At 39.8% G+C, this 26926-nt stretch overlaps 1 protein-coding gene across 2 annotated transcripts; it reads right to left on the bottom strand.

Annotated features, from left to right (window-relative positions):
- Nucleotides 1–4323: 4323 nt before the first annotated feature.
- On the bottom strand, nucleotides 4324–26854 carry LOC123770006 (ELMO domain-containing protein 2). 2 transcript variants are annotated; one of them, XM_045761553.2, is made up of 8 exons: nucleotides 26658–26854; nucleotides 22019–22100; nucleotides 21029–21174; nucleotides 17992–18148; nucleotides 14184–14349; nucleotides 12052–12149; nucleotides 9253–9321; nucleotides 4324–5732 (listed from the first exon to the last, which is right to left on the bottom strand). In XM_045761553.2, exons 2-8 carry the CDS (start codon nucleotides 22048–22050, stop codon nucleotides 5438–5440), a joined length of 963 nt encoding a protein of 320 aa, XP_045617509.2. In that variant the 5' UTR covers nucleotides 22051–22100; nucleotides 26658–26854; the 3' UTR covers nucleotides 4324–5437. The 2 variants fall into 2 exon arrangements, with proteins under 2 accessions (XP_045617509.2, XP_045617510.2); XM_045761554.2 differs by lacking the exon at nucleotides 22019–22100 and having other exon boundaries at nucleotides 26658–26853.
- Nucleotides 26855–26926: the final 72 nt, after the last annotated feature.

Consider the following 26926-nt stretch of genomic DNA (forward strand, 5'->3'; position numbering starts at 1 on the left):
CATAAATGTTCATTCAGTGTTTGTCGGATAGGCTACTCCAACATGACAATCTTTCTTTGTTTCAAATGTGTTCCATTTGTTTGGTATTTTTCATTTACATCTCAATAATGGAGCAGCCTACCCGACAAACACTGAAAGACCTTTATGGCATTTCTCCGTTTTTCAAATTGTTTCAACTGTACTTTATTTCTTTTTTTCTTTTTTTAATTTAAGAAACATGGAGCAGTCTACCTGCCGAACACCGAACAAACCTTTTTGACATTTGTTGTATTTCAAAAACTTTCAATTCTCTTTTCTACAAAAAAGTCATTGCTTTGCAACATCTCAGCAGTCCCCCCTTTATATCCCAGTATCATTAGCATCTTTAAACAAAAACAACATAAATTTACATTGAAAATGTGCAATGTGAGGGGGGAGGGGGGAAGGGTACTCAGCCAGAAACCCTCTTAAGTGATATGTCCTACTTCTAGCAGTAGACGTATTGCATAGTTTAGTTAAAATTACCTTAACTCATCTACACTTAATTTCATACGATGTAAGGCTTTAAAGTTTAAATTCACTCTGCACAACTGAGTTACTGGAATGCTGTAATGCACGTGTATGAAACGCACCCGGGGAATGCAGCAGCACCAGGGCTATTGCGTCGTTTACAGACTGATAGGCCACCGTAATCGCTGACTTTGGTATGTTATGGTTAATGCTCTCCGAGTTGTAGGGATAGCTAATTTTGTGCAACAGATGGTACTTGCCTAGAGTGGACTTCTCGCGGAGGTGTGATGGGCGAGCACTTGAAATTCCCAAACGGGGGGCCTTCGAAAGGGCACGCAATATGCCCCAATTGCAGTTCCCATGCGAGCAGGGGTTCCACAATGTGCGGGCTGGCTGTTGTGGAGGGCGGATTTGTTGAGAAGGGTGAGAAGGGTGTCCCTCGACCCTCAAACCCGAGGTGGAAGCCCTCCTTGAATCCTGTGACTAAGAATTCGCATAGGTGGCCCATTAGGAAACAGTCAAGGGCGTCTGACTCCACCGTCATTGGGACGGGTATTCCTGTACTTCCGATTCATTTGTTGTGTTCTGCTAATGAAAGCACGGGGTGTACGTGAGGCGCACTGTTCGTGAGCTGGGTGCTGCCCATGATAATGCGGGAAGTTGTGCTTGAAGGTACAGTCTTGGCTCTTGCAGCAGATGCCTCGTGAGTGGAAGGCGTAGCAATAATCTGCGGGGACCCTGTCGGACTGCCAATAAGGGGGAGGGTGACATGTTGAGCGTATGTTGCTGTGCCTTGTTGCAGTAGACCGGCTGTGGTAGATGCCCTGTATGGAACGCAATTCGAGGTCCAATCTGTATGCCCACTATTCAGTTCACATATTGAATTAGTGAATTAGCAAAAATAGCATAGGAACAAATTGAAAACTAAAGAACATATATTAGGCCTAATATATGCTGTCTTAGGTCTAATATAGTACATATTGTATGCGCTCATATATCTGGAGCCCATTAAACTGGACCTTTTGGTTATTTGGCCAAAATTAAGTCCAAATTTTTGTCTGCTAAATTTTGCCATACCGGGACAGAAAATTGAAAAGTCAGGTATTTGACTGGATGACCGAGAATGGCATCGAGTCATACCGGGCTAATCCCATACTAAAGTTGCTGGAGGCACGGGAAATGGGAGGTGTTGGGGTAAGTGGTGTTTGGGTAAGTAGTGTCAGAGAACAGGGAATAGTCAAGAGGGAGTATTTGAGTCATTAGAGGCATGTGATTACTTTATAATAAAAAACCCAGTATTGAATGTAATGAAATGCCTATTTCTGGGTGAGGCCTGGTGATGCTACTATGCTGATATAGTGCTAAACTACTAGGTGCTATCAGTTGTTTTGTTCTTTTAGGTCTAACAGGGACCATGAGCTAGAATCTGACCCCTTCTAAAGAGGTGCAGAGAGCAGTGGCACATATAATAAAACCTCTATGAATCTTTATCATGACTGCCACCCACTGTGAAGGCACCCAGAAAAATCAGGGGCACCAAACAGATCACTGCTGATTAAAAATAATAAGACTGCAGCTGCAAAACTGCCGAAAGAACTCTAAACAACGTAAACAAACTCAAAAATTTTTGAAACTAGTATCAGATCATTTGCCCCATCTCCCCCAACTCATTTCAGGGAAGGAGGGAGACAACCAGGGTTCAGCCAGCTGCTCCACCCTCAGTTCTATGATGATGGAACACCCCTGATACCCAAGGGAAGGGAGAATGTTAGGAAGCCACCAGGACTCATCCAGAAATATGCATTTCATTACAGTACAGTATATTCAAAGCTGGTTTTCTGGGGAAAGCCCCTTGTGGTTCCCTGAAGCTATCCACCCATGGAGAAGGAAACCAAAATGGGCATCAACCAGGGAGGGAAATTCAGGAGAAAAACAGACAAACTGAGAAAAACAGCACAAACCACACAAGAGCATCAGAGACCATGCAAGAAACTGCACCATCAGACAGCAAGACGACTCCTAAACACCTGTGCCTGAGCGGCCCAGCTCACAAAACAGGACGGCAGAAGAGCGGCCAAACCTCTAAATTGGTGTGACAACAAGACCTCCGGCCAACCAACAACTAACCTAGCGAACCCTACGACAAAGGCCTAAGACCATACCAGAGTGCCGGGACCTAGGCAAGGCAAGCAGGCCCAAGAACCTAGCCCTCCCAAAAAAATCTTTTGTGCCCAAAAAGAAGCCAAGAACCTGTCCGCAAAGCCAGCAGAGAAGCAGCAAAGGCGAACAACCAGGGTGTAAGACCTCAGGCTAATGAGAATGACCCCTGGAGACAACCGAACCACAACACAGAGCCAAGACAAAACTGGCGACACAAAGGAGGCAGCAGGGCTGCTATTGAACACCACACAAGACGTACCCCACCCTCTGGCCAAACAAATGAAGCCAAAGAACAAAGGGGACCCCCTTCATAAGTGAACCAACTCCAACTCTGCTAGAAAGGAGGAGTCTGCAACAAAGACAAAATGCACACCAGGGTCAAAAAAACAAAACCCCCAGTGCTGGAGGAGAGCAATGCACACCCACCTGAAAACTAGAAGAACAAGGGGACATCGGAAGGCCAAGACATGGAAACAAGCCAAAGCTGTGGAAGAGCAGGTCAGGGGCATGCAAGACTGGGAGCAAAATGGAGAAAAGACCACATGACCCCAAAACACAGACCTCATTAGCTCCGCCAATGACACGAGGCGAATTGGCAAGAGACTCCGACTAATAACAGATGGACAAGAAAAGTCTGAGCATGGTATGATCTCCACCGTAGAACAAGGAAAAGAAGAGTGGTGAAAAGCACCATGAACCCCACTGTCGCTGCACAGAAAATGCACGTGGAATACCTTCCAAAAAGCCACCATCCCTCAACAAGGACAGTAAGAAGAATGCGTAAAACACACCAATGCAAATAGCGGAGGGAAGTATGAAACATTTGCAAATATTTTGCAAACATTTTTAAACAAAGCTGCAATTGCCTCATTTAGGAGAAAAGTTATACATAGGCTTTGTTTATTTTGCATTTTTGATGCCTTGTACAGTATGTTAGCAAATAAGAAAAAGTTATCATATTTGTGAAAGTTTTGGATATTTTACTTGCTGTTAATATCTGTGGTTATGGTAGGGGTGCCACATAATCTGTGTCCTGTCTAGCAGTAGACCAATGATAACTACATACAAGATCTTGAGGTGAATCTTGAGGTCCCCACGGCCTAGTTGAGGACCGGGCCGCGAGGACGCTGAGCCCCGAAATCATTGCAAGGAATAGATGAAATAGATAAAGGAGGCCTATTTATATTCAAAAGATGTAGGACGAGGAGACATCAGTAAAAGCTGGACTTGCAATCAAGTTAATGAAATGTAAGGAAGTTCTCATTCCCTGTATGGGTGGTTGGCAAGTAGATCGCTAGGTATAAATAGCTAGGAGGCGGGGCACAAAGAGCTAGATCTCACTGCCCCATAGTCACTGATAGGCAAGCATTTCCCCTAGTGCATTACACCACCTACCAGGGAGCACTTGCACAATAACTTGTGTTCGCAAAAAATTAATATAGGTCTTACAGGGCTTATCACACAGTACTATACAGAGCTTTCCACCGGAACCTTGAGTCAACTTCTACCCTCCTTATGCAACACTTCCTCCGTTTATCGAGAAATTAGTCTATAATGGCACTTCATTATTTAAAGACGAAGTATATGAAACAAGTCTAAACACCTAGGTCATGTCATAATCTTAAATATGGAAGTATCACACAGAATAAAAATAAAGAACTTGAGAAAAATATCTTGAGAGCTCCCTTGTTTATGCACCACAATTTTACAAAGTACATTTTGAAAATATTTCTCCATTAGTCTGTTAAGACATGAATTCTGTTCAGTAACTTAAAGATTCGTCACCTAATTCACTTGAAGTTTTGTGGAAGTGATTTTTACATCAATGTACAGATGAAGTTTAGTTCATTACCACTAAATTCATGTGCATTATTACAGATTATTATTTACCATTTGCAAAGCTTTTTCACATTCATAAATAATTAGTGCCACAGAGTACTTGGTCACAGTATTCTCAACTAAGATTTGCTTAAATGATTAGCTAACAACAGGTGTTTACACACAACTTGCTCCTCCTTTACATAGATATATCTTGAAATATAATACTGAAAATGTCTTCTTAACTTAATTATCACTATGAGTAAACATAGGATATTTGGTTATAATTGTACTCTATGAATAAAAAATCCATTCCAATAAATATTTTCTGTAATTGAAGTCAGTAAACATACAATGGCAATGCCCAAGAGCTGCAAAAACAAAGCTGAACTCATTAGTTCCAAACCGATGCCCGAGGCATTTGGCGATGTCACAAATATGCTGGATTAAAGCAGAAGTTTGCATTATCATTACAACTATGAAATGAATTTTCTAGTCACATTATATTAAAACTAAACTTGGAAAGCCCATCTTTATTTGTCTTGCAGTGACAGGCTTCTTCCGTGTGAAACAATCATTAATATGTGCAATAAAAAGTAGATAACTTGGTTACAAAGATTTTAAACATATTTTATGAATTCTTACAGCATATGATATTTATCATGGATTATAAATAATAATTTAAATCAAAGGTTTTCAAAATCAAATCTATTTCCCATTATAGTAAACACATGTTGGAAACTCAAGCAAGTTTTATAACTCTATATAAAAACCCCAAGTTCAAAATTCATGTATTTCCATAAATTATACACACATCAACTTTCCATATCCTTAAAAGTACCAGGTAACTCGGTGATCTTAATGCAAAAGTATAAATAATAAGATGCTGTATTCTGATGGTGCAACATCTCTGTCAGTCCTAGCTCATCGTACAAAATAAACGTTGTACACCAGCAATTACAGCTTCAAGTTAAACATTCTCCAGTACAAAGTTACACTTGAAAAATGCAGTAGGATTTTTAAGCTTATATTTTACCTGCGTCTCAAACTTATCTCTAACACAGGAGAATTCCATCATATCCCGGGGCTTCTCGTGACGCCAGAGCTCATCAAAGGAAAAAAATAGATAACAGTAGAATTGATGGAACGCCCGCACTTCTGGAAACCTCTTGGAGGCATTGTAGAAGTGAATTTTAGCATCGCCACTTTGAAGAAGGCTGTAAGCCATGTGGGTGATGTTGATGCCAACAATGGCAAAGGAGTACCTGAAGAATCGTTAACACATTAAAATTATTATATGGATGTAGGGCAAGAGATGCTAACACAGTAAAATTCTCTCTATTTTTATGCCCATTACAGAAGTTGAAAGAATGATGTAACACTTTTCCATTGGTAAGACTACAGCTGATATATAATGAAAGGAAGCACTCAATTTTATTTAGCCAATTTCACGAGTCAGAGAGACAAGTCTCTACAGTGGAATGGGTTAACTAAACAAGTTGGGTTTGCTGCATGTGTTCGCCAGAGAAGTTATTACAGTGGCATATATCAGCCAAAGGTATAGCTACATTAGTATATGTCAGCTAGATGAGTTGGTACAGCAGAATAGGACAGCTAGATGAGCTGGTACAGCAGAATGAGAAAGTCAGATGAGCTGGTACAACAGAATGGGTCAGTCAGTACCACTGAGAAGATTCTCACGAGTGCTGCTGAGTATCGCAGACATGTCAGTGTGAATTACACCACATATGTAGCTATACCATATGTAGATGATTGTATTTTATGCATGCAAATTGATGCCCGAGTATCCCCACTGGAACACCAGAAACCCCTTTGTAATGTCACCAGTGTTAGGAACTGTACAGTGAAGTGAATCCTGTAAACGTATGTTAAGATAGGGTATACCTCGAAAGGGCCAGGTATCACTCAGAAAGACGGTTACATATCACTCTCTGATTAGTTTTGTGTATGATACCTCGAAAAGCAAATAGAGGTAACTTCAAACTGTATACTGTACGTAGAATTAAGCAAGCAATATGTTTTTACATTAATACACTATGTAGGATCTACAAACCCTTCTCCCTCATATTAAACTGTCATCCCCATCTGGGAACCATTTACATGCTAGCAACTACTGTACATCTATAAATTGCATGTGAACCAAGACTAGCTCCCTGCCAAAATCACAGTTGAACAGACACGATCAATAATCCAGTACAATTCATATGGATGTCTCTGTTGCAAGTGGTTAACTGCTGAGGGAACAGATACCTCCTACATGGGTAACACAGTTCACTTGTGTAGTCTTACCCCACCCTTTTTCCTGGAATATGATCGATCAATCAGCTTACAACCCTGTTGGCAATTGTTGTTGGGTGAACATGGAGTGAACAGTTAAGGATTCGTGATCAATCATCTACCTTCCCAGAGGGACGAGTTTTTAGCAGACTAGTGGCATTCAATCTTGAATCATTAGAAGAGTTGGGGGAGACATGATTATAACATATAGTACAAAATTTAGAGGGCAGACAAGGGCAATATTTGGAATGGTGGTACTGAACACCAACAATGGGAGGTAAATGGAAATTCAGTGGGTCTACCTAAATAGGCCACAGACAAAGATTTATTCTAGTGTTATAACAATGAACAAATAAAACTCAGTATGAAGAGAAGTGATGGAAGTAGGCTCCATACACAGCTTTAAATGTAGGTATGATAGATCTCCATAGGCTCAATAGGTTCAATAGGCTACCTGCACATTAGTTGACTGAAGACAGGAACAAAGGGCCAAAGCTGAACCCACAACAAGCACAATTAGGCAATTACTAATGCACTAACCAATCTAAGTAAGTAATTATCAAAAGAAGGCACCAAACCGGGAAGGCTATGTAGCACTATCAAATGTGCGGAATAATCAGAGGGCACTAAATATCACCAAGGATGCCAATACGAGAACAAAAACGCAAAAGGCGAACGATATCAAAAGTATCCGAGTCACCAAGAATTCTATTGAGGGACAGGTGACCGCGAGGGGCGGTCGGAAAGCAAGACACACGCTCGTCCTGGAACTAACCAATCTAAGCATCCTCCCAACCCACCCACACTATTTGCAACAAACTCACTTTCCCATCGACTCCTTTTCAACTCGCATTGGTATCCCTAATGTATCCCTATATTTTGCTTTTTGGGGGGGTTAATTTTTCTTGACTTCACTTCAATACACATTGACCTACAACTTTCACATATTCGAGTACGAATGCCAAGCAATGTTTATTAAAGCATACAAGAAAATTCATTATATAGAAGTACAGAACCATATTCACCGTCAAGAACTTTAACTTCATTTTTCTGTATGAGCAGAATTTTCAACTTTGAGACACCATAAAAAATTCAGTTTCAGACCGATTCCCATCATTTTTACATATTATGTGCACAGTTCTTAGTTCTAAGGTTTATTCTTGTTCGTTTAGTCATAAAGCCATAACGTTTGGAGTTATAAAATTTTTGCATCTAAATTTTGCACATATCTGGATGGCCACATTGAAAAAATGTTTTACAGTAAACTACATTCTCAATATTTTATCTAGAGGAACATGACCGTTATATGCCATTCAGAGACCATAATGAATAAAATAACAGTTGGTCACATTTTAACATTTTTATAACGAATTTGAAATTGTGAATTTTTTTCCTTTTTTTTTCTTTTTTAACTTTTTTCCTGTTCATGGTATGATGTTGATCCATTGGGAACAGTTGTAGCATTTACCATGAAGATATTATTCACAAAAAATGGAGTGTCTTTAAGGAATTTCTAGTGCACAGTCACCGGGCCCCTTTAGTGTAACTGATCAGTAATCACTGCTTAGGAATTTATTTAACATAGTTTCACTTAGTCGATTCTACAGGACTAGTTGAGTTGTGATTATTTTTGTATCATAATTCTTGAGTATTGCCGATTTACTATGTCAGTGTTTACAAACCCTGAGATTACAGCAAACATTGTTATGTCTAAATTCTAACATCTCACAAAATGTTAAGTACTTTATCCGTATCACAGAACTGTACTGTTTCTCAGAATTTTTATGGAATAAAAGTATTAGACAGTGAATCACAATAATGTGACTGAAGATATGAAATCCAAAAAGTATTGATATCGAGGAATAAGGCAGTATTGGTCAAAACATTGGTACAGTATACCTCTAGCACACTATTTCTTTAACTTTTTTCATAATAACTGAAAATGTTAAAATTTATATTTCTTTTTGTATAGCGGATAAACACAGAAAACGCATACTGTAGTGCATATTGATTTCGCATAGTCGAGGACGCTACGCCTGTTAAGCTCATCAAGGTACCCCCAAACCTCCGACCATCCTCAGGCTGCAACCCATAATAGGTGTCTAACTCCAAGGTATTCATTTAATGCTATATGAAAAGAGGCATCAAGTAAAGGAAGCTTGCCATAAATAGTCTTTTGAAAAAAAATAGAAAATCAAAAGGACATAGGTGGTAGCTGGAAAAGCAAGTAAGCCATAATGATATACAAAAACACACGTGCAGTAAGAGTAGCCAACAAGTGGAATGTACTGATGGAACAAATAAAATCTCTCTCCATCTACAGCGGAATTGAGGTGGGAACAGGAGGGCAAATCTTGAACACGGTCATAATTAAGTAAATCTTCACAACACGGTCATAATTAAGTAAATCTTCACTAAGTTAAAGTGGACAATATAATTTGGTGCTCATGAAAAGTAATATATTTCATTCAAATACTATGTACTCACCCATAGTGAGGGTGTTGTGAGCGTGCCAGAACATGTCGGGCAGCGGTTGGATACTGCTCTGCGAAAAACCTATTGGATAAAAGATATAGGTAAATTTTGGCATAAAAGCTGTTACTGTACACTGAAATTTGTGTAGTGAAAGACTATGCTAGAAATCAATAAAAGAGAGCAGGAATACTAAATATTAATTTAACCTTTAGATGGCAGTCACTGTCACATGTTGATTTCCAGGAAAATAGGGTTATTGTCTCATGATTTATATAATTATTGTCTGGGTTTTATATGTATGATGCAAATAAGGATATAATAGGTATATGTGCATGTAATGGAGTGTAATGGAGTTTACCTTAACCCTTGAAAAAATCCTGCTCTCATTTCGTGGTCAGTGGTCTCATTCACCACTAGGTGAATGTGGTTATCGTCACGTGACGATTGTCATCTGCGGGTGCCAAATGTTGGTGCTTACACCTTTGTTTCAATCTATACTCTTGCACAAATAGTGCCAATTAGGCCATATATTATACCCCAGGGCCCAACACCATTGAATATTATGTTCATATTCTTTTCACTACTCTAACTGATATACCCCATTACAACCAGTATAAAGTAATCATCAATTGAAACATTATTATGTGTTATGTGAATTATGTGATTTATCAAGTTATTCAACACACATACTCTTGTAAATGACAAACAATCAGTGAAACATTGAAAATAACACAGGAAGTGTCAGCAAAGTCAGGCACTGGGTGTTGACAAGTGCCAGACACAGCACCCACACAACCTTTAAAAGTGCCTCCACTCAGTGAAACCATAAATATTCATTTATTTTTGTGTTTTTCTTACATTTTGCATACAAATTAATAATTCTATAATGAAAGATTATTTCTTGGAATTTTTTTTAGCAATAGGTGCATAGGTGCCTATTTTCACACATTGATGGGTATGACCCTTTTCTAGAGGCATTGTCCAAGGGTTAAAAATACACATACAGCAGAACCTCCAAAGGCTAAGCCTCTTCCATTCACCTGAGCTGTGAATGAGCTATGCCTCTTGTTGGCAAAACCTTCTAAATAACTGGACAAATTATTCCTTTCATGTTTATTGCCTCTCATTTCAGGAATTCGGATTCCATCTAGATTTTTATGCGAGCATTTGCTATGATGTTGAGATCAACATACACTGTATAATAACAATTTCCAACCGCTAATTTTTTTTTAACTTTTTACTATTCTTGTGCTTTTAGTCATAAGTACTTGTCAATAAATACTTTTTTGTTTAAAAATGTTTTACTGAACAGTGACACATCAATACAACTTGTTAGAATGAAAAAGTAAATAGAGAAACGGTGAAAATAAATCAACAAAGTTAATCCCGTACAGCATCTCACCTCATTTCTACAGAAAACCACAAGTTCTCTGGGTCACTACAGCTAAACCACGAGAGACAGACTTTTTACTTGGATTTTTGTACTTACTGGATACTAATTAATTAACAATGTCAAATTAAAAGTAATGTCTCAGATTTTTTTATTTTTTTTTTTGCACATCACGGGAATATCGGGGACATTAATATATTAACACGTGCACAGTGCAAGGGTTAATACATTATCTTAAGGTATACCTGAAATGCTGCATTTAATCTATTTGCTTAAGAACTGTAAATACCTGTACCATACTAATTATTCACTGTAATTGTATCCTTTGTAATTTTTTATATATAAATAATGATTATTATTAGTAATTTCCCCATGCTTTCTGGTCAATTTTTCACATTGATTTAATGTCCTTTTCTCTACTGCATTTATTAATTCATGCACATAACTCAACACCTGAAGTTTTCCCATCATCTACCTAGTGCTATATAGTCGTAATGGCTTGGCACTTTCTTCTGATAATTCCCACCCTCCCATCATCTACAAAGTTCCAAGCTTCTGAATTTATGTGCTTATTTCTTCTATGATTATATCTTCTGGCACTTTACCTTGCACTCTTCTCACACCAGCATCACCAAAATTTTTCACATTTGCCATTTTTCTCTAATTTTACCACTCAAACTTTCAGAGTATCTAGTACTCTTTCCAATTACTGTACTTCTAATGTCTACTTTACCAATTACATATGCTTCCATGTATAATCTTTAACCCTTAAATGGTTCTGCTAATTAAAAGTCCCACATAGTGGTGTGCGTGACAAAAAGTAGTTCACAATGCTAACAAAAATATAGCTGATGGCGACTCAAGCAATTTAAGGTGTTAGTATCTCTAATCCTTCAACCTCTGTCTTCTTGTTGCACTTTCTAACTTCTTTCCAAATTGGTTAACAATTTTATGAAAAAAGTTATTCTACAATATATATTCCAACCTCATCATTCAGTCCAGTTTTTCTGTCGGCTGAAATTCTCACATATCTTATATCATTATACAGTACTCCCTCTTTCTCCTGCAGTTAGCATACAAAGAATCCCTTTCATTTTCTTGTCATCAACTGCTATTACCATTTGCTCATTCTACCAAGCACTTCTTTTTATTATTCTATCAGTTTGTGTAACACCACACATCACATTATCATTCCTAAACAAACATTCCTTGCAAACCATCAAATATCTTTTTGTACTCATCAGATAATGCTCTTTTTTACGTTTTTAATTTATTCATTTACCTTTTAGATCTGTGTTGCACCCCCATCAATTTACCGTTCAACCTTATTTTACATAACAATCATGTTATCAAACCATACAGATATTTCAATTTTTCTTATCACTAACATAAATTAATGCTCTTTTATTTGCAGTACTCACAGCAAATTTTCCAAACCGAGGAGGCCCATTCCACGAAAGTCTGTCTGCGGGTCATCTCCTTGAAAACCAATGATTTGCCATTGTTTTGTGATTCTTGCCTGGGAGAGAAAATATCAATGAAATCCAACAAACCATTTATAATATACAGTACAATGAAAAATCTTACCACAAAACAAAAGCTAGTCATTGGGAAAATAATTTAAAAGATAATTTCTAGTCAAATTTCTTTTAGAAAGAACCAAATACAGCAGATACCAGATGACATTTTACCTGTAAGGGTCATATTATTAAAATCATAGAAGGCAACCTAATTATAAAGGAAAAAAGATGAGATGACTGGAACGAGAGCCTTACATTGGTCTCCTTCACCCATACAACACCCCCAAAGAGGGGCAGGAGAGCACCCCTATCTTCAAACCAAGTCCAGTCCATCCAGCAGTCGACCCCAAAGATGCATGCATCAATTTTAACATGCTGCTCATTCAAAATAGACATTTTCTCAAATACTGTATAAATTATTATTATTATTATTATTATTATTATTATATAATAGCATATTTAGGCATTGGTTAGTTTTTATACTGTTGAATCTAAGAGACAAAGTGAGGCCCAGCAGATGGTACAGGGGCAGGCACAGCAGATGATGCAAGAGAAAGCACAGCAGATAGTGCAATGGCAGGCACAGCAGGTGGTGTAATCCGATGTTAATTGGATTGAAGGTTTTCAAAGGGCCACAGAAAATAGCATGATGTTTAACTAGGATAAGTTCCAGTCACTGCACTATGGAAAAACAAACAAAAATATCAAAGCAGAAACCACAAATAAATCACATTCAAACGACAATATTGAAAGATCAAGCAATGTACTGCAAGAGATTTAGGAGTAATCATGTCAAACCTTACTTTTAAAGAACACAATAAAGTAGATGTCACAAATGCAAGAAAAATTCCAGATTGGATACCAAGAACCTTTCAAATTTGAGATGCCATGCCAATAATGATACTTTTAAAACATTAGTGCTTTCTAGAGTGAAATATTGTTGCACACTAACAGTGACAAAGCTGGAGAAATTGCTGACCTGGAGAGAATACAAAGTTCTTTTACTGCTAGAATCCACTGCATAAAACATTTAAATTAGTGGAACTGCCTAAAAATGTTAAACCTGTATTCCATAGAGTGCAAGCTGGAGAGAGACAATCATTTACACAAATAAACCAATTCATAAATACTGTACACTGGACTTTGCAAACACCATGTGGGTATTTTTGCTCAAGCAAAAAGCCTGACAAACAAACAAAGCGCGTAAAAACAGTGTTAGGCACTGTATGGTAATCCATGAGGACAACTTGATTGATGGTTAAGTTACACAACAATGAGTTTATTCTCTAAGATAGAGAAAAGGTAGGAGGCAAATGCAGTCAGATGTGGAATACTGCAGGCTGAGAGGTTAGGTAACAGAAGCAAGAGAGTCAGTTTTGTCAGCATTGTTAACCACAGCCTGATATAGGACGCTGTCAGCCGGAAGTATATGCAACATAGCATCTCAAGTCACAGTGATAGTCTCATCAGGAAATATGGCCAGTGTGTGGAATGTTGCAAGCAGATATGTTAGGTGACGGTGGCATTTGTCACAGTGCTGGAGAATGACAGAGATTGTAGTCAGACATGGGACATTGCAAACCGAGAAGTTAGATGACGTAAGTCTCGGTGTGCACAGCACCAGTGACATAAGCCAGATGTGGAACGCAACAGGCATGGAGGTTAAGTGGCAGGAGCAAGAGTCCTAGTGTTGATAGTATCCATGAATGTAGCCTGATGAGGGCACTACAGGCCAAAAGGTGAGAGGACAAAGAAAAATATAAATAGTGAAATTGTTAATTCCTCACACCTGACCTAATTCCACCTTTTCTATCTATAAGCAGATACCATAAATACATTAGACTTGATTAAGCCTTACAGGTGAAATGTCATCTTTGATAAAGTAACCTAGATCATTATGAGACCTATACAGTATTTTGTGGTCTGTTCAATAAATAGATTATCTTGTAATAAATGCATCAATACAGCAATTAAAGAATACAGTGTAGGAAAACAATGTCATCAAGTGATATTATAAACTGAAATTGGCTGACCTCTAATATAGTTCCTGGCATTAAGGCAGCCCAAAGTCGTAGCAACTTCTCCTCGTGGCTGGGACTTGTCGAGTCATACATTTCTTTTCGTATAATTTCTATTTCAGCCATCAGCTGTCGATAACCCCAGATTTGAGTTAAACACTCCCCTAAGGTGTCTGTGAACCTGTGGAGATTTTCTAGAATGAAACCTGATAAAACTCCATGTTCATGAACTATAATGATGGATGACAAAATTCCTAATAATGGAACCAGAGACAAACATCTTGGCAATACAAGAACCATCACAAGAGCAAAAATTCAAATGCTTTAAGAATACTATGTTGTTAGAGAACTGAAAGACTATAAGGAATTGAGATATAACACCTTATTTAACACTTTAACGTTTTAACCCATCGGAACGTTTTCAATTATGACTGTTTCGGGGGATCTCAGGGTCCCTTACTCGAGACACCTACAATGTTTATACTGTACAAGTTTTCTCAGATAGTTTATGGTTTATTAGTACAAATTTAGTATCAAAATGTTCGCAAATGAATTTGCTAGATTACCGATGCAAAATAAAATGTGAATTGATAATAGAATTTGTGTAATGGTGTTACATATATGAATTTTTTTGAAAATTTCAACATTCCTCATATATATTTCTTAACATTACTTTATTTTCCAATATACCTGTATATATAAAACGTTAAACATAGAAATTTGGGCACGTTATCGGTCTGTGTTACTGTAAAAAGAAAAACACAGCCTTCGTACTTTCTGGCAAAACAATAAAAATTCTCACAGAAAGAGCAATTATCGTCTCGAGTGATAGATAGTTGACCGAGATGATCCCCTAATACAGTACAGTACTTTGGTGGATTCCCCTGAGAAGCTATGCCCACTCTGTCTTAACAAAGATGTGATTTTAAGGATTTTTTGATGGATGACGCATTTTTAGCATTTTTATTGTCGAAGTTTGGATTACCAGCTATACTGTCATCAGAATATTAATGTATTAATATGGGTATTGTCTATGCTCAGTAATCAGAATCATACAGAGGCCACCTCCCCCATTCATGTTAGTCAAGTTATTAAAGTTACAGGCGAGTTAGTTGAATTTTTTTTACCAGGAATGTCCAAAAATTAACAAATTCAAAATTCTTTGTACTTAAACAGTTACTCCTGTTGTTCATCTGCACATTTTCATCATTTACTTGTTTACCCCTGCTGTTTACCCCATGCAATCCACCATCTACCCTCGCACCTTCATCTTTTACCTACCTACTCTCACCGTTTACCAGTGCATGATGAACACGAATTCATTCAGATTATTTGAAGATTCAAGTTACTGGAATTTGGATTACTGAGCTCTTACATAGGTGAAATATTTTTTTAATTGTCAAACAACCTTAAAATACTGCACATGTATTATGAAAGTTCGAAATGGAGATAAAATTATTGATTTTAAAGCAGTTATTAACAAGTTTTACAGTGCTTGAATTAAAAAAAAACAGTGTTGAATGTAATGAAACGCCATTTTCTGGGTGAGACCTGGAGGCTCCCCGGAGTTATCCAGGCTGATATGGATATGTATAACTTTCTGGCATCAGTCAATGTGCACGGAGCTCTTGCCTACCAGGAACCACGGCCAGAACCTGGTCCCCCTCAGAGAGGCATGAGGAGCAATGGCCTATAGAAACCCCCCCGTGTGGTTGGGAGCATTCTATGTCTGCCATCGACCGGGTCTGGCACCCAGAAAGGTAAGTGCCCCAAAACAAACCCCTATTCTGGTGAAAAATTGCTACCGAAAGCCGAACGAGTGGATAGAACTCCCTAAACGAAAATGGACTTTCTCCAGTTCACCAAGAACCCAAACCCAGCGATCAGGGAAAAGAACCAAAACCCTGGCGAGCAGACATGCAGACTGGCTGGGAGCCCAAACCAGCCAGTCATTAAGGTAGGCCAGAACCTGAACACCTAACAGATGCAAGCGGGCCACCACGACCAGAGTAAGGCGTGTGAAAACGCGAGGCACCAGATACAAACCGAATGGTTTGTATCTGGTGCCTATATAAATCATGAGACAAAGAAAATGGTAATCCTCATGCCCCACAACAAAACCGAGCCAGTCCCAAAACCAAGGATGAATCGGGATGTGCCAAGTTGCACCTGCGAGGTCCAGGGACACTATCCAAGCATCTGGCTCCAACTGAAGACGGACCTGGGACAGTGTAGCCATCCGACGGAGGGGCAAAAACCCACAGACTAGATTATATAAGAGAAGGACCCTAAATATAAAGAGGGAGCAACCAACCAAAAGCAGACCCCCCCCACATGGCAGAAAAAAAAAAAAACGCAAGGGGACAACGTACCTAGGCGGAACAGAGCCGGCCGATAAAATACCTGTAGGTGATAACTATCTGTGCAGTACCCTGTGCCCCTACCAGTGACAAAAATTACCTCCTACCCAGAGACAAACAAGGGCAACAAGACCTCAGCCAACTCTTAGGGCAGCCAAGTACCGAGCAGTAAAAGACACAGCAGAGGTAGACCCCAAGATGGCTGGTAGGTGGCCCTAAGCCCCAAGGGTAGTACTTTCTGGGCACCCAGAGAAGGAAACCCTAGGCCCATGCAGCCCAAGTACTGTAGAATATTACTCCTGGCTCACACACCACGTGTAGAGGCAGACTACACTACAAGGCACAGTAACTGAAACCAAAGCAGGAGCTAGAGGCACATGACCTGCCAGTATCACATCAGCCAAGAATTGATGGGTGGATCACTGATGCAAGGGTCTAGGGCTTCCCCTTCTCCCTCCCGGAGAGTGGGGAGTTGAGCAGACAGCGGCCCGGTGGCATGATGACGTCATGCTCATTTGCTAATTTTCGTTTGTGGAGTTCTGTCCACTCGTTCGGCTTTCGGAAGCAATATTTTCACCAGAATAGGGGTTTGTTTTGGGGCGCCTACCTTTCTGGGTGCCAGACCCGGTCGATGGCAGACACAGAATGCTCCCAACCACACGGGGTTTCTATAGGCCATTGCTCCTCATGCCTTTCTGAAGGGGCCAGGTTCTGGCTCGTAGTCCCTGGTAGGCAAGAACTCCATGCCCATTGACTGATGCCAGAAAGCTAATATATCCATATCAACCTGCATAGCTCCAGGGAGCCGACGGGGCTCCCCCTTAGAAAACTGCACAAGGGCAATAATGACCGATAAAGCCACTGCACAAAGAAACAACTCAGCTCCAGACATGGGCTTAGCTGCTACCACTAAAACTGTGAAAGCAGGCTGCCAACTACAGACAACACCCCCTCCCATGTCCAATAAGGGAATGTAGGAAAGAACTGGCTCCAAGATAAGCCAAGCAGCCTGGGCTGCCATCTAAAAGTGACTGGGAATTGTTACTAGTGTTGTTCATTTGTTAGTCAGTTGTATCTGGACCTTCTGCAGAATTTTTTCCTTCAGTTTCTGAGTTGGTCTCTGATCCCCATTCAGCCCATGCCCTGTTTACAGAGTCAGATTCAGGTGTTGGTTCTTAGAAGGTATACACAAGACTGTGGGCCTGGTACAATCTGAAGGCTCAGCAGTCCCATCACTTGAGTCCGAGGAAGCAACTGAGGCTCCAATCCAGAAACAAAGCATTCACAACTATGGATGCTATTGTTCAACTAGTTACACAATAATTGTGTTGAAAAGGTTGTAGAGAATAATTTAAAACTTGAACACACACATGCAAAAGTAAATTACTGTACATTCTACATGAGAAAACTAAATAACAAATACTGTATTGTAAGTATGAAAAAATGCTGCCATATCCAATTACCTTTTATGAATGTGTGTGTTGATCTTTTTTATTCTGACAATAGCAAATACAGCATAATAAATAAGGTCTCGCTTGAGGGTACACTCCTGGCATTTGGTTTCCATATATTTTATGCACTTTTGGATCTCCGGAGTACGGCTATGTTTTAATGAAAATTCTGAAAAATATAATTAACCATTAATTACATGTTTTGCAATGTATTGAACTCCACTGCTATGCAATCATGGGAAGCCTTTCCACAAATTCACAATGAACATTTAAATTAAATTTTAATGTTCAATGTGATAGTAGCAATCATGTATCATGATTGTTACATTACCAAGAAAAATAGAGAAATATTGGTGTATAAATGTCATTTCCAAATTACAAATTTCACTAATTTGTAGCTAATCTAGGCCATCAGAACATGCTTATTCCTAAAACCATGGAACATGCACCTGGCAATATTAAAGTTATATTAATCAAGTGCCAGTATAAAGTCATTTACTCTTTAATACTGTGCAGGAAAAATTTGAAGGTGACACCCAATGTAGCTAACCTGCATTTCAAATATATTTCCATTCATTCATTATAAATACACTATTTTGACTGTCATAGGGGTAAGGAAATATCACTAGAGAAAAGAAAGAAAAGAAAGGGGGAGGAATATTTTGATAGTAGTTTAAAAATTGCTGTCACTTAGTACATGTGTGCAAACATGAGCAGTTGCACCTTAATCCCTCCTATGGTAATTTATCCCTGACGATGGCTAACCTTAATATCAATCTACTGCCCTTTTTTTATTAAACTAATTATGTTAAGATCTGTTTTTTTGAAAGAGTTACCTGGGATTTGCTTGTGGAGCAAGCAGAGAGAAAGAGGATGGCTGTAGTTGGGCCATTCGCAGTCTACCCTTCCACCTTATCCAACCGTGCCAAATGAGTGCCAGTTCTAGTTACCTTGGCTGAAATGCTAAATCTACCAACAGAAATGGGCTATGCTCAGAATGGTCAGTTCTGATTTATCCCAATGAAAAGTTGCACGACACCGGAGATACAGCAGATTCTGAGCATCTTCCGAAGAAGGCCTAACTCGCCAGCATATTTATAAGTTCCTATTTTATCCCTCGTCAAGGATATTAGAGCAAGCCTCTTCCATCAAGTTAAATAACTGCATACCCAAAAGTCACCAACTGTACAGAATTTACAGCCATACCTCTCACATAATGCATATATCCCAGCCAGACAACACACTGTGACCTGTTACTGTAAGGTACACCCTGAAAAACTACTTCACAGAATCCCAGCCAGCTAGGTGGCAGTAGTGCAAATTCATCCATTCCAACGATGCTGCGACAGCAAGTACCATCTACTGACCATGCTCTTGTTGTGTGCCTGTTTGTATGTGTGCATCGATATCTATAAGTACTAGTGCTGTTCTGAGTTTCCATACTTGTGTTATCTGATTATGTTCAATCAAAACCTCCAATTTTCCAGCCAGAGTTGCCAGATTGTGAATTGTAAATCTACATCCATTTTCCACAAGCAACTAACAAAACTTCCTGGCTACTTCTGCAAGTGGTGGTATGAGTCCTAGTAAAGGCATTACAAATACTGTACAGCTATTGATGTCGACATTTGTGCATATCCAATGTATAACATTGTTTCAGAGAAAAAGAATCTCTGAATCCCAGAGAAAAGATCCAGTAAAAACCAAATAGTACTGTTACTATAACTACTGTACTGCCAGGCACACCCCTCATGATGAGTCTAGCAAAAAGAGGTACAAAGCTTCATGCTCAAGGTTGGCCATAGCTCTCACTATTGTATTGATAACGCTTGTAGAAACTGTTCGAATGGTTTTATTCCCATGTTGACTCATGATTGCATATTGCAATTCACTTACAACTATTACAATTCAATAAATACTGATACATTACAGTGAAAGATAATAGAATTAAAGGTTGATTTTGCCTTTGTGGGAAAATTGCTTTGGGACGACAGGACAAAATCCACCATCATATACAGTATAATGCAACGAATGCGACGCTGCTTGTACCTCACATTGTGGTGGGCAGAGAAGTAAACACATACTTACAATAAATCATATAACAACATATACTATACAGTACTATATTTACACATGTGCACTGCACAACATAAACAATAGAAAGAGAAATATTGTGATTCAATAGCTTATCATTGAAAGTACTGTACTATCTAAGCTCACTAATTTTGATTATATGGGGATGATCCCAATCCAAATCATGGAGATCTGAATTAGCCAAATTTCTAAATATGCACATAAAAAAATTTAATGTAATAAATTCCTCTTTTTGCTTGTGTTTTAGTGCTTCCCTGAAACTATTTCCCTGAAATAGCTTACAACTATTGGGTCAAATCACTCCTAAAAGTCCTGTATGACTCACTGGTGACCTGGCCCCCCTCTCACAGACGAACAAGGAGCTGCACAAATATATCTGTACATACCTAACTACTTAATTAAGTTCTACATGTTCTGTGATACAAATAACATTGCACAGAGAATCATATTAATGTGATATATCAATGAGAAAATCAATTGGAGCTAATGTGAGGGGTTCGAACCAGTAACATGGGTGCTCCCAAGCATATGCCCTAAACCCCTGAACCATAATACGCTAATAAGTACAGTAATGTCACTTGGGATTCAACTGAATCCACTAGGGTCTTGAGGCATCAAGCTGATACCAAATAACGTTTTTACACGTTACCCACGTACACTCTGCTGTGGCATAGGAGTTCTTCCACCAACGCTCCCTTCAAATGTACACAATCATATTAACTAGATGTACCCTGAGATCAGAATTACTAAGGTCTAAATTAGCAAGTTGATACACTATTGACACTAGATGGCAAGTAATACAGACTTCTCAACTATTCCTTCTATGTGAAAATGTGATAATATTTGGTAATGTAAAAAAAATGCATATTGTTAAGCATGTTTCACTTAATAAAATATAGCATGTTACACAATATTAAGAATTTACAAGTCAAACTTAAAAACTCTCAGTACCTACCAACACCACACGTCCTCAGGGCTCCTTTGTATTCACCGTAACATATACGTTGTAACTCACAGAGTCTGGTGGTGCGCCTCAGTACCCACTTGATCAGTGGACGCATCCACCAATACAAGGTACTCCATACAATGCTGAACATCCCTCTGTTGATAAAAACAATTGTGAAAAGTACCTAATATATGCACTGATATTAGCTGAAGTAATATTTGTTTACTTCATTAAAGCTATCAAAGGATTGCATTTACAGTCTCCAATACAGTCATACCCCTCAATCATTTATGTAAAAATAATATAGTATAATAGAATACTGCAATATGAAATAGATCTTAAAATATTATGCTCCACCTCCTCTTTCTCTCTTTCTTGTTCCCCCTTCCATGTTCCATCCCACTCTATCTCTTAAAGATATTAAAAAAACATGCCATAGTATGGTATTTTTTATACCATAGATACTATACAGTTCAAAGACACTTCAGATAATGTCCCCAGGCCAGAATATCCCAAGATACAAGTATAGGGTGTTAAATGTATAATAAGTGCAGGGGGGGCTAGTGCAGTAAGTACAAGATAATACTAGAGTGTCCAGTGAATGAGTGTTGAACATGCAGCAGTGGTTGCAGTGATGAGGTTTTGTTGGTGACTATGGTTGTCTTTGTAGTGACTGTGATGTTTACAGTGGCCGTATTATCTTCAGTGATGATGACATTTGTAAGTGCCATACTACTTGGAGTCATCAGTCACAATGTTCTTGTTGCCTACCGGGACCCACGAGTCAGAACCTGGCCCCCCTTAGAGAGGTGCAGGGAGCAATGATTCATGAACACTTTACATTTAAAGTTTATCATCTTGCCTTCAACCAGGGAAGCATCCAGAAAGTTAGGAGAATCAAAACAAACTACTGTCTGGTTGAAAAATGAGACCAATACCCCTCACCATATCAAAAGAGCTCCCCCAATAAGAAAACAAATAAGACTTTGTCAAACCAACCCTCTGCTTGTTAGCTCCACCTGCCCCCTCATTGGGGGGGACGGGGGAGCCAGTCCGGTCAGTCAGCCCGGACTGGTCGGCTCTGAAATGATGAAAATAATTTCAGTAATGAAATGTAATTAAAATGAAATTACATTACTTCGAATGTAATAAAACTAGCATTTGATTACATTCAATGCTGATTTTCTGGGAAAAGCCCTGTTGGCTCCCAGAAGCTAACTACCCACAGAGAATGGAAAAACAGGGGACTTACCAGAGAGGCAGCAGCCCTCGGGTCTCAACTCAAAGGTGAAACTAACGGCCATGACAGATGCCCCAAGGCAACACAAGGCCGCAGAGGACCAGGAACATTGATAAGATACTTGGCAGCCAAGACCCTGCTAGACCTCCAAAACCCATGCCCAAATATTGGCCCAAGACATGTTACCAAAAATAGCCAACAAAGGTATACATCATGACAACATGGGTAGAGTGCAGGCTGGCTAGCTTTAATGACACTCCGGACAACCTGAGAAACATGAGCCCTGTGTCACGTGAATTCCCTGCATAACAGTGGAACTGTCTTTTTCCCTCACCTTCAATGCCTCTGTACTGGAAGTCCACCAGCCCAGCCCAGATGAATCATCAGTCCTGCTACTTCTCCACCTCCCTGTAATCCCCCCTCCCCCCAAGGACTGGCACGGCCTGGTAAGACTCAGTGGCAAACCGAGCGCTTTAGCTAACCGGTAGTTTGCCTTCACAAACAAGCAAGCAGTTAGCCGCCTTCAACTAGCAGTGGGGCGCCTCAACACAAAGGCACCGCCAACCACAAACTAGCAGTTTGCTAGTTGACCAGTTGTCCACCTTGCGTTGACACTAGATGAGTCATCACCGCCGGACTATATAAGGGGCACCGCCTCCCTGGAGAGTCAGTCAGTCTCTTAGTGCTCTTGGATCACCTCAGCCTCCTGCAACGCCATCTGCCTTCAACTAACGTCATATGCTGGATGCTGTGGTGGTATGGTAGTTGTCTTCAGCACCACCAGTATACTTTGTATTGTATTAGAGTTAAACTTTCATTTACTGTACTTACTAGATTTTTTATATAATAATAGCCAAATATTCTCAGGTGCCATTTTTGTTCATTAATATTTCAGAAATTGTTTTAATTATTTATTTGATGATTTTCATTTGTTTCCACCTGCAACTTACACACTGCAAGGGCCAATAGCAGCATTTTTTTTTATTTATGTGACAGAGACATACCATCTTGGTTCAGTATAGCTGCAATACCACAGCCTGTTACACCTGGAATAGGGAACCAGGGAAATTGGATCAACCCACAATGAATCCACTAAAACAGAACCGGTGGCACATAGGTAGCGTTGCAAAGCCGTCACCAGACACAGAGCATGATGCACCCTCGGCCGAACCAATCAATCTTCCACAACCAAAGGACCCCTCTGGAAGCCTGCCGTCTCATTCTTCACCAGGAAAAAAGGAGCAGGCTGCAAATGAACAAAGCAAGCACCAGGACCAGAACAACAAAACCCCAGTGCTGAAGCAGAGCATGAAGCTCACCATCCCAACAACCAGAGGCCAAGGCAATCAAAAACAAGGCGTTCCAAAAACAATCCCAGACTGAAGGTGCCACCACAAACTGGGCAGAATAAAGAAAAAGTAAGAACCCAGTCTAAGGAGCAGTGCATGAGCAGGCTGGAGGTGAAACAAGCACAAGAAAGCTTTCGGAACAGGGCCGGTGACATCAATCCCGAACACAGGCTGAAGCGTCCCTGCTAATGCCGAACAATAGGAAGTGACAGTATTTGGCATAAGATGCCGTTCGAGGAAAAGCCAGGAAAGAAAATAACCCATTCGGAAACAGAAATAAAACAACGAAGAGAGAGAAAATGGTGAAAAGACCGCCAAGAAACCTCATACAGTACTATTGCTGAGAAGACGACTGCACGTGGGACATCGTTAAACTGTCATCTGATCACCATATAAATGGCGATAAATACATGCCAGTAATTTAAAGACACTCCAGGAGGCTAAAAGAACCATAGGACAGAGGCCAAGTGCACAGGAGTCCGAAGGTCGTCAGCCACCATGGCACCCGAAAGAAAGGGAACCTTAGTGTGCAGCTGCACAAGTCCCACGTTGTAGTGAAGGGCAGGGGTGAAGGGGCACTCATCGAGGGACTTAAGAGAGCCCTCAAAAACACTTTCAACACAGAGGACACCTCCCTCCAATCAAACGTGCGGGAACGACAAATGCCGTGCAAAGCCCCAAGTGAAAACGAGGAACAGTCCACTACCCAGGACGACTCCAGAATGCCTCCTCATAATGCACCCAATAAGGGAAAGAAAAACTGAACTCAAAAGAAGCTGGATCCATCACCAAGGCGTAAACCGGGTCACACAGGAGGTACGCACCGAAGACCACTCAAACTTCCATAAGTGAAACACAAGAGGAAGGAAACCTCTGGAAAGAAGAATCAGAAGAGTCCAAAGGCACCTGGAAACAAACCCTGGGGAAGCCCCATCCAAGTCCAACTCATAAACAGAAAGGGGATGTAAAAACCCCTTACCCTGCACTGAGGGCACAAGGGGTCCAAGCAGGGTCAAAAGGAACCTGTAAATGTATTTGAATATTTTTTTTTTCATTTAACCATCAAGAGCAAAGGCAGAAATCATCTCCTTTCAGTTGTCAAAGAAATTTGTGTGTGTTTATCTAATGTAAGACCCAGAATTATTTCAAGTGAATGCCTTAGGGGCAATATTGCCCCCATTGAGAATGGCTGGGTTAAGTAATCCACATACAGTTTTTAATTTCTCTAAATAATGCAGGAAAGGAATGTTTTGCCAATCCAACACAGTCTGGAACCCTCTGCCCTGTATCATGCTTTTTACTAATTTTAGAGGGAAACCCTCAGACATAGAAGTTCATCCTATATACTGTACTGTACTCGTACTCATACAACCATACTGTACTCGGAATATTTGGAAAGAAAAATTTTAGTCTGACCATTTGAGAAGTACACAACTTTTTCACTGCTGCAACTTCAGATTAATTCAAACACTTCTGATATTTATAGTACAGGTTATTAGTGAGCACTGTATGCATCAAAACTATTATTGGACAATTTTATAGAAATGATTTCTTACATTGAATCAGAGATTCTTTACCTTTTTACAAATACAGATCCACAATGGATTATCCACAATATACCCATACCCACTCTACCAGACTGTCAAAATCAGTATCACTACCATCATTGGTCCTGTAAGTATGACTTCAAAAGATGTCAATACCTTGGTTTTACTTTACGTATGGATAGGTAGAAAAAGAACAGCTGAAGGAAAATCACGATGATTTTAACATTTATTTATAGAAAAATGGCAAATCACAAATACACAAGCGAGCTACAACTTTTTAGGCTATCAAAACATCGAACAATCTTAATCTGCATCAATAAAACTTGTGTTTAATTCTATCAACAACAACCACCTGTACATTAAGAGCCTAATAGCATTTATAATACTTTTAAGTAATTATAAACATAAGAGCACTAATCAGATATAAGTATACAATGTATAGCAACTGTAAACAGATATAGTATACAAATTGCCAATTAATCATAATTTCCTATAAAACACTCAAGAATTCAACTTGAGTATTCTCTAAAACACGCTGACTTCTCACGTTAAATTTAAGGACAAGATTTTGATAGAATAGTTTAACTATAATTCAAATCAATATTTATTCAAAAGAATGTGTGCACAAAGAATATTAGAGTAATGTATAAATGTAGAGACAGGAGTTACACATACTAATGAAGTCACTAATTACGCAAAGTGTTTCGTGCAAACCATAAAAAAAAAGTTAACAGGAATATTAACACAACAAGTACAACAAGGCTAGTAGACAGGGCATAAAGAGTTTGACATCATTTTCCCAGTTACTGATTGGTAAACACCTGCTTGCAGATACCTACATAACCACCACCTCTTATGCAATACCTACACAACCACAACCTCTCGTGCAATACACGCCTGCAGATACCTACACGACCACGACCTCTCATGCAATACCCCCCTGCAGATTCCTTCACGACCACATCTCATACAATACCTGCCAGCAGATACCTACACGACCATGACCTCGCATGCAATACACGCCTGTGGATACCTTCATGACCACGTCTCGTGCAATACCCGCCTGCGGATACGTACATGACCACAACCTCTCATGCAATACCTGCCTGCGGATACCTACACGACCACGACCTCTAATGCAATACCCGCTTGCGGATACCTACACGACCACGACCTCTCATGCAATACCCGCCTGCGGATACCTACACGACCACGACCTCTAATGCAATACCCGCCTGCGGATACCTACACGACCACGACCTCTCATGCAATACCCGCCTGCGGATACCTACACGACCACGACCTCTCATGCAATACCCGCCTGCGGATACCTACACGACCACGACCTCTCATGCAATACCCGCCTGTGGATACCTACACGACCACGACCTCTAATGCAATACCCGCCTGCGGATACCTACACGACCACGACCTCTAATGCAATACCCGCCTGCGGATACCTACACGACCTGTCATATTAATACTCGCGTGCGGATACCTACATGGAAATCTTCATCGTAGCACAGAAACGAACAGTGCAAGCCCGTTCATAGCCAGAAAAACACAGCACGACGCAAGCACTGTCAGGTAGAATCTACTCCTGATTGGTGGAGATGGCAGCAGCTGACGCACTGTGCTTCCTGATTGGTACAGGCGACGGCAGCTGACGCACTCCGCCCCCTGATTGGTCGACGCCACTGAACTGACGCACTCACACCCAATCAAAACAAACACCTATTCCATCTACATCAATTTGTTTACTTAATAGCTA

The sequence above is a fragment of the Procambarus clarkii genome, chromosome 45, assembly GCF_040958095.1.
Source record: "Procambarus clarkii isolate CNS0578487 chromosome 45, FALCON_Pclarkii_2.0, whole genome shotgun sequence".
Classification (NCBI taxonomy): domain Eukaryota; kingdom Metazoa; phylum Arthropoda; class Malacostraca; order Decapoda; family Cambaridae; genus Procambarus; species Procambarus clarkii.

Coding starts and splice junctions, on each gene's coding strand:
- LOC123770006 (XM_045761553.2), bottom strand. CDS start 22,050: ATGAGGGGGCAGGTGGAGCTAACAAGCAGAGG. Junction 21,175..22,018: donor GTGGAGCTAACAAGCAGAGG/GTTGGTTTGACA, acceptor TTTTATCAACAG/AGGGATGTTCAGCATTGTAT. Junction 9,322..12,051: donor CTCGGTTTGGAAAATTTGCT/GTGAGTACTGCA, acceptor TTTATCCAATAG/GTTTTTCGCAGAGCAGTATC.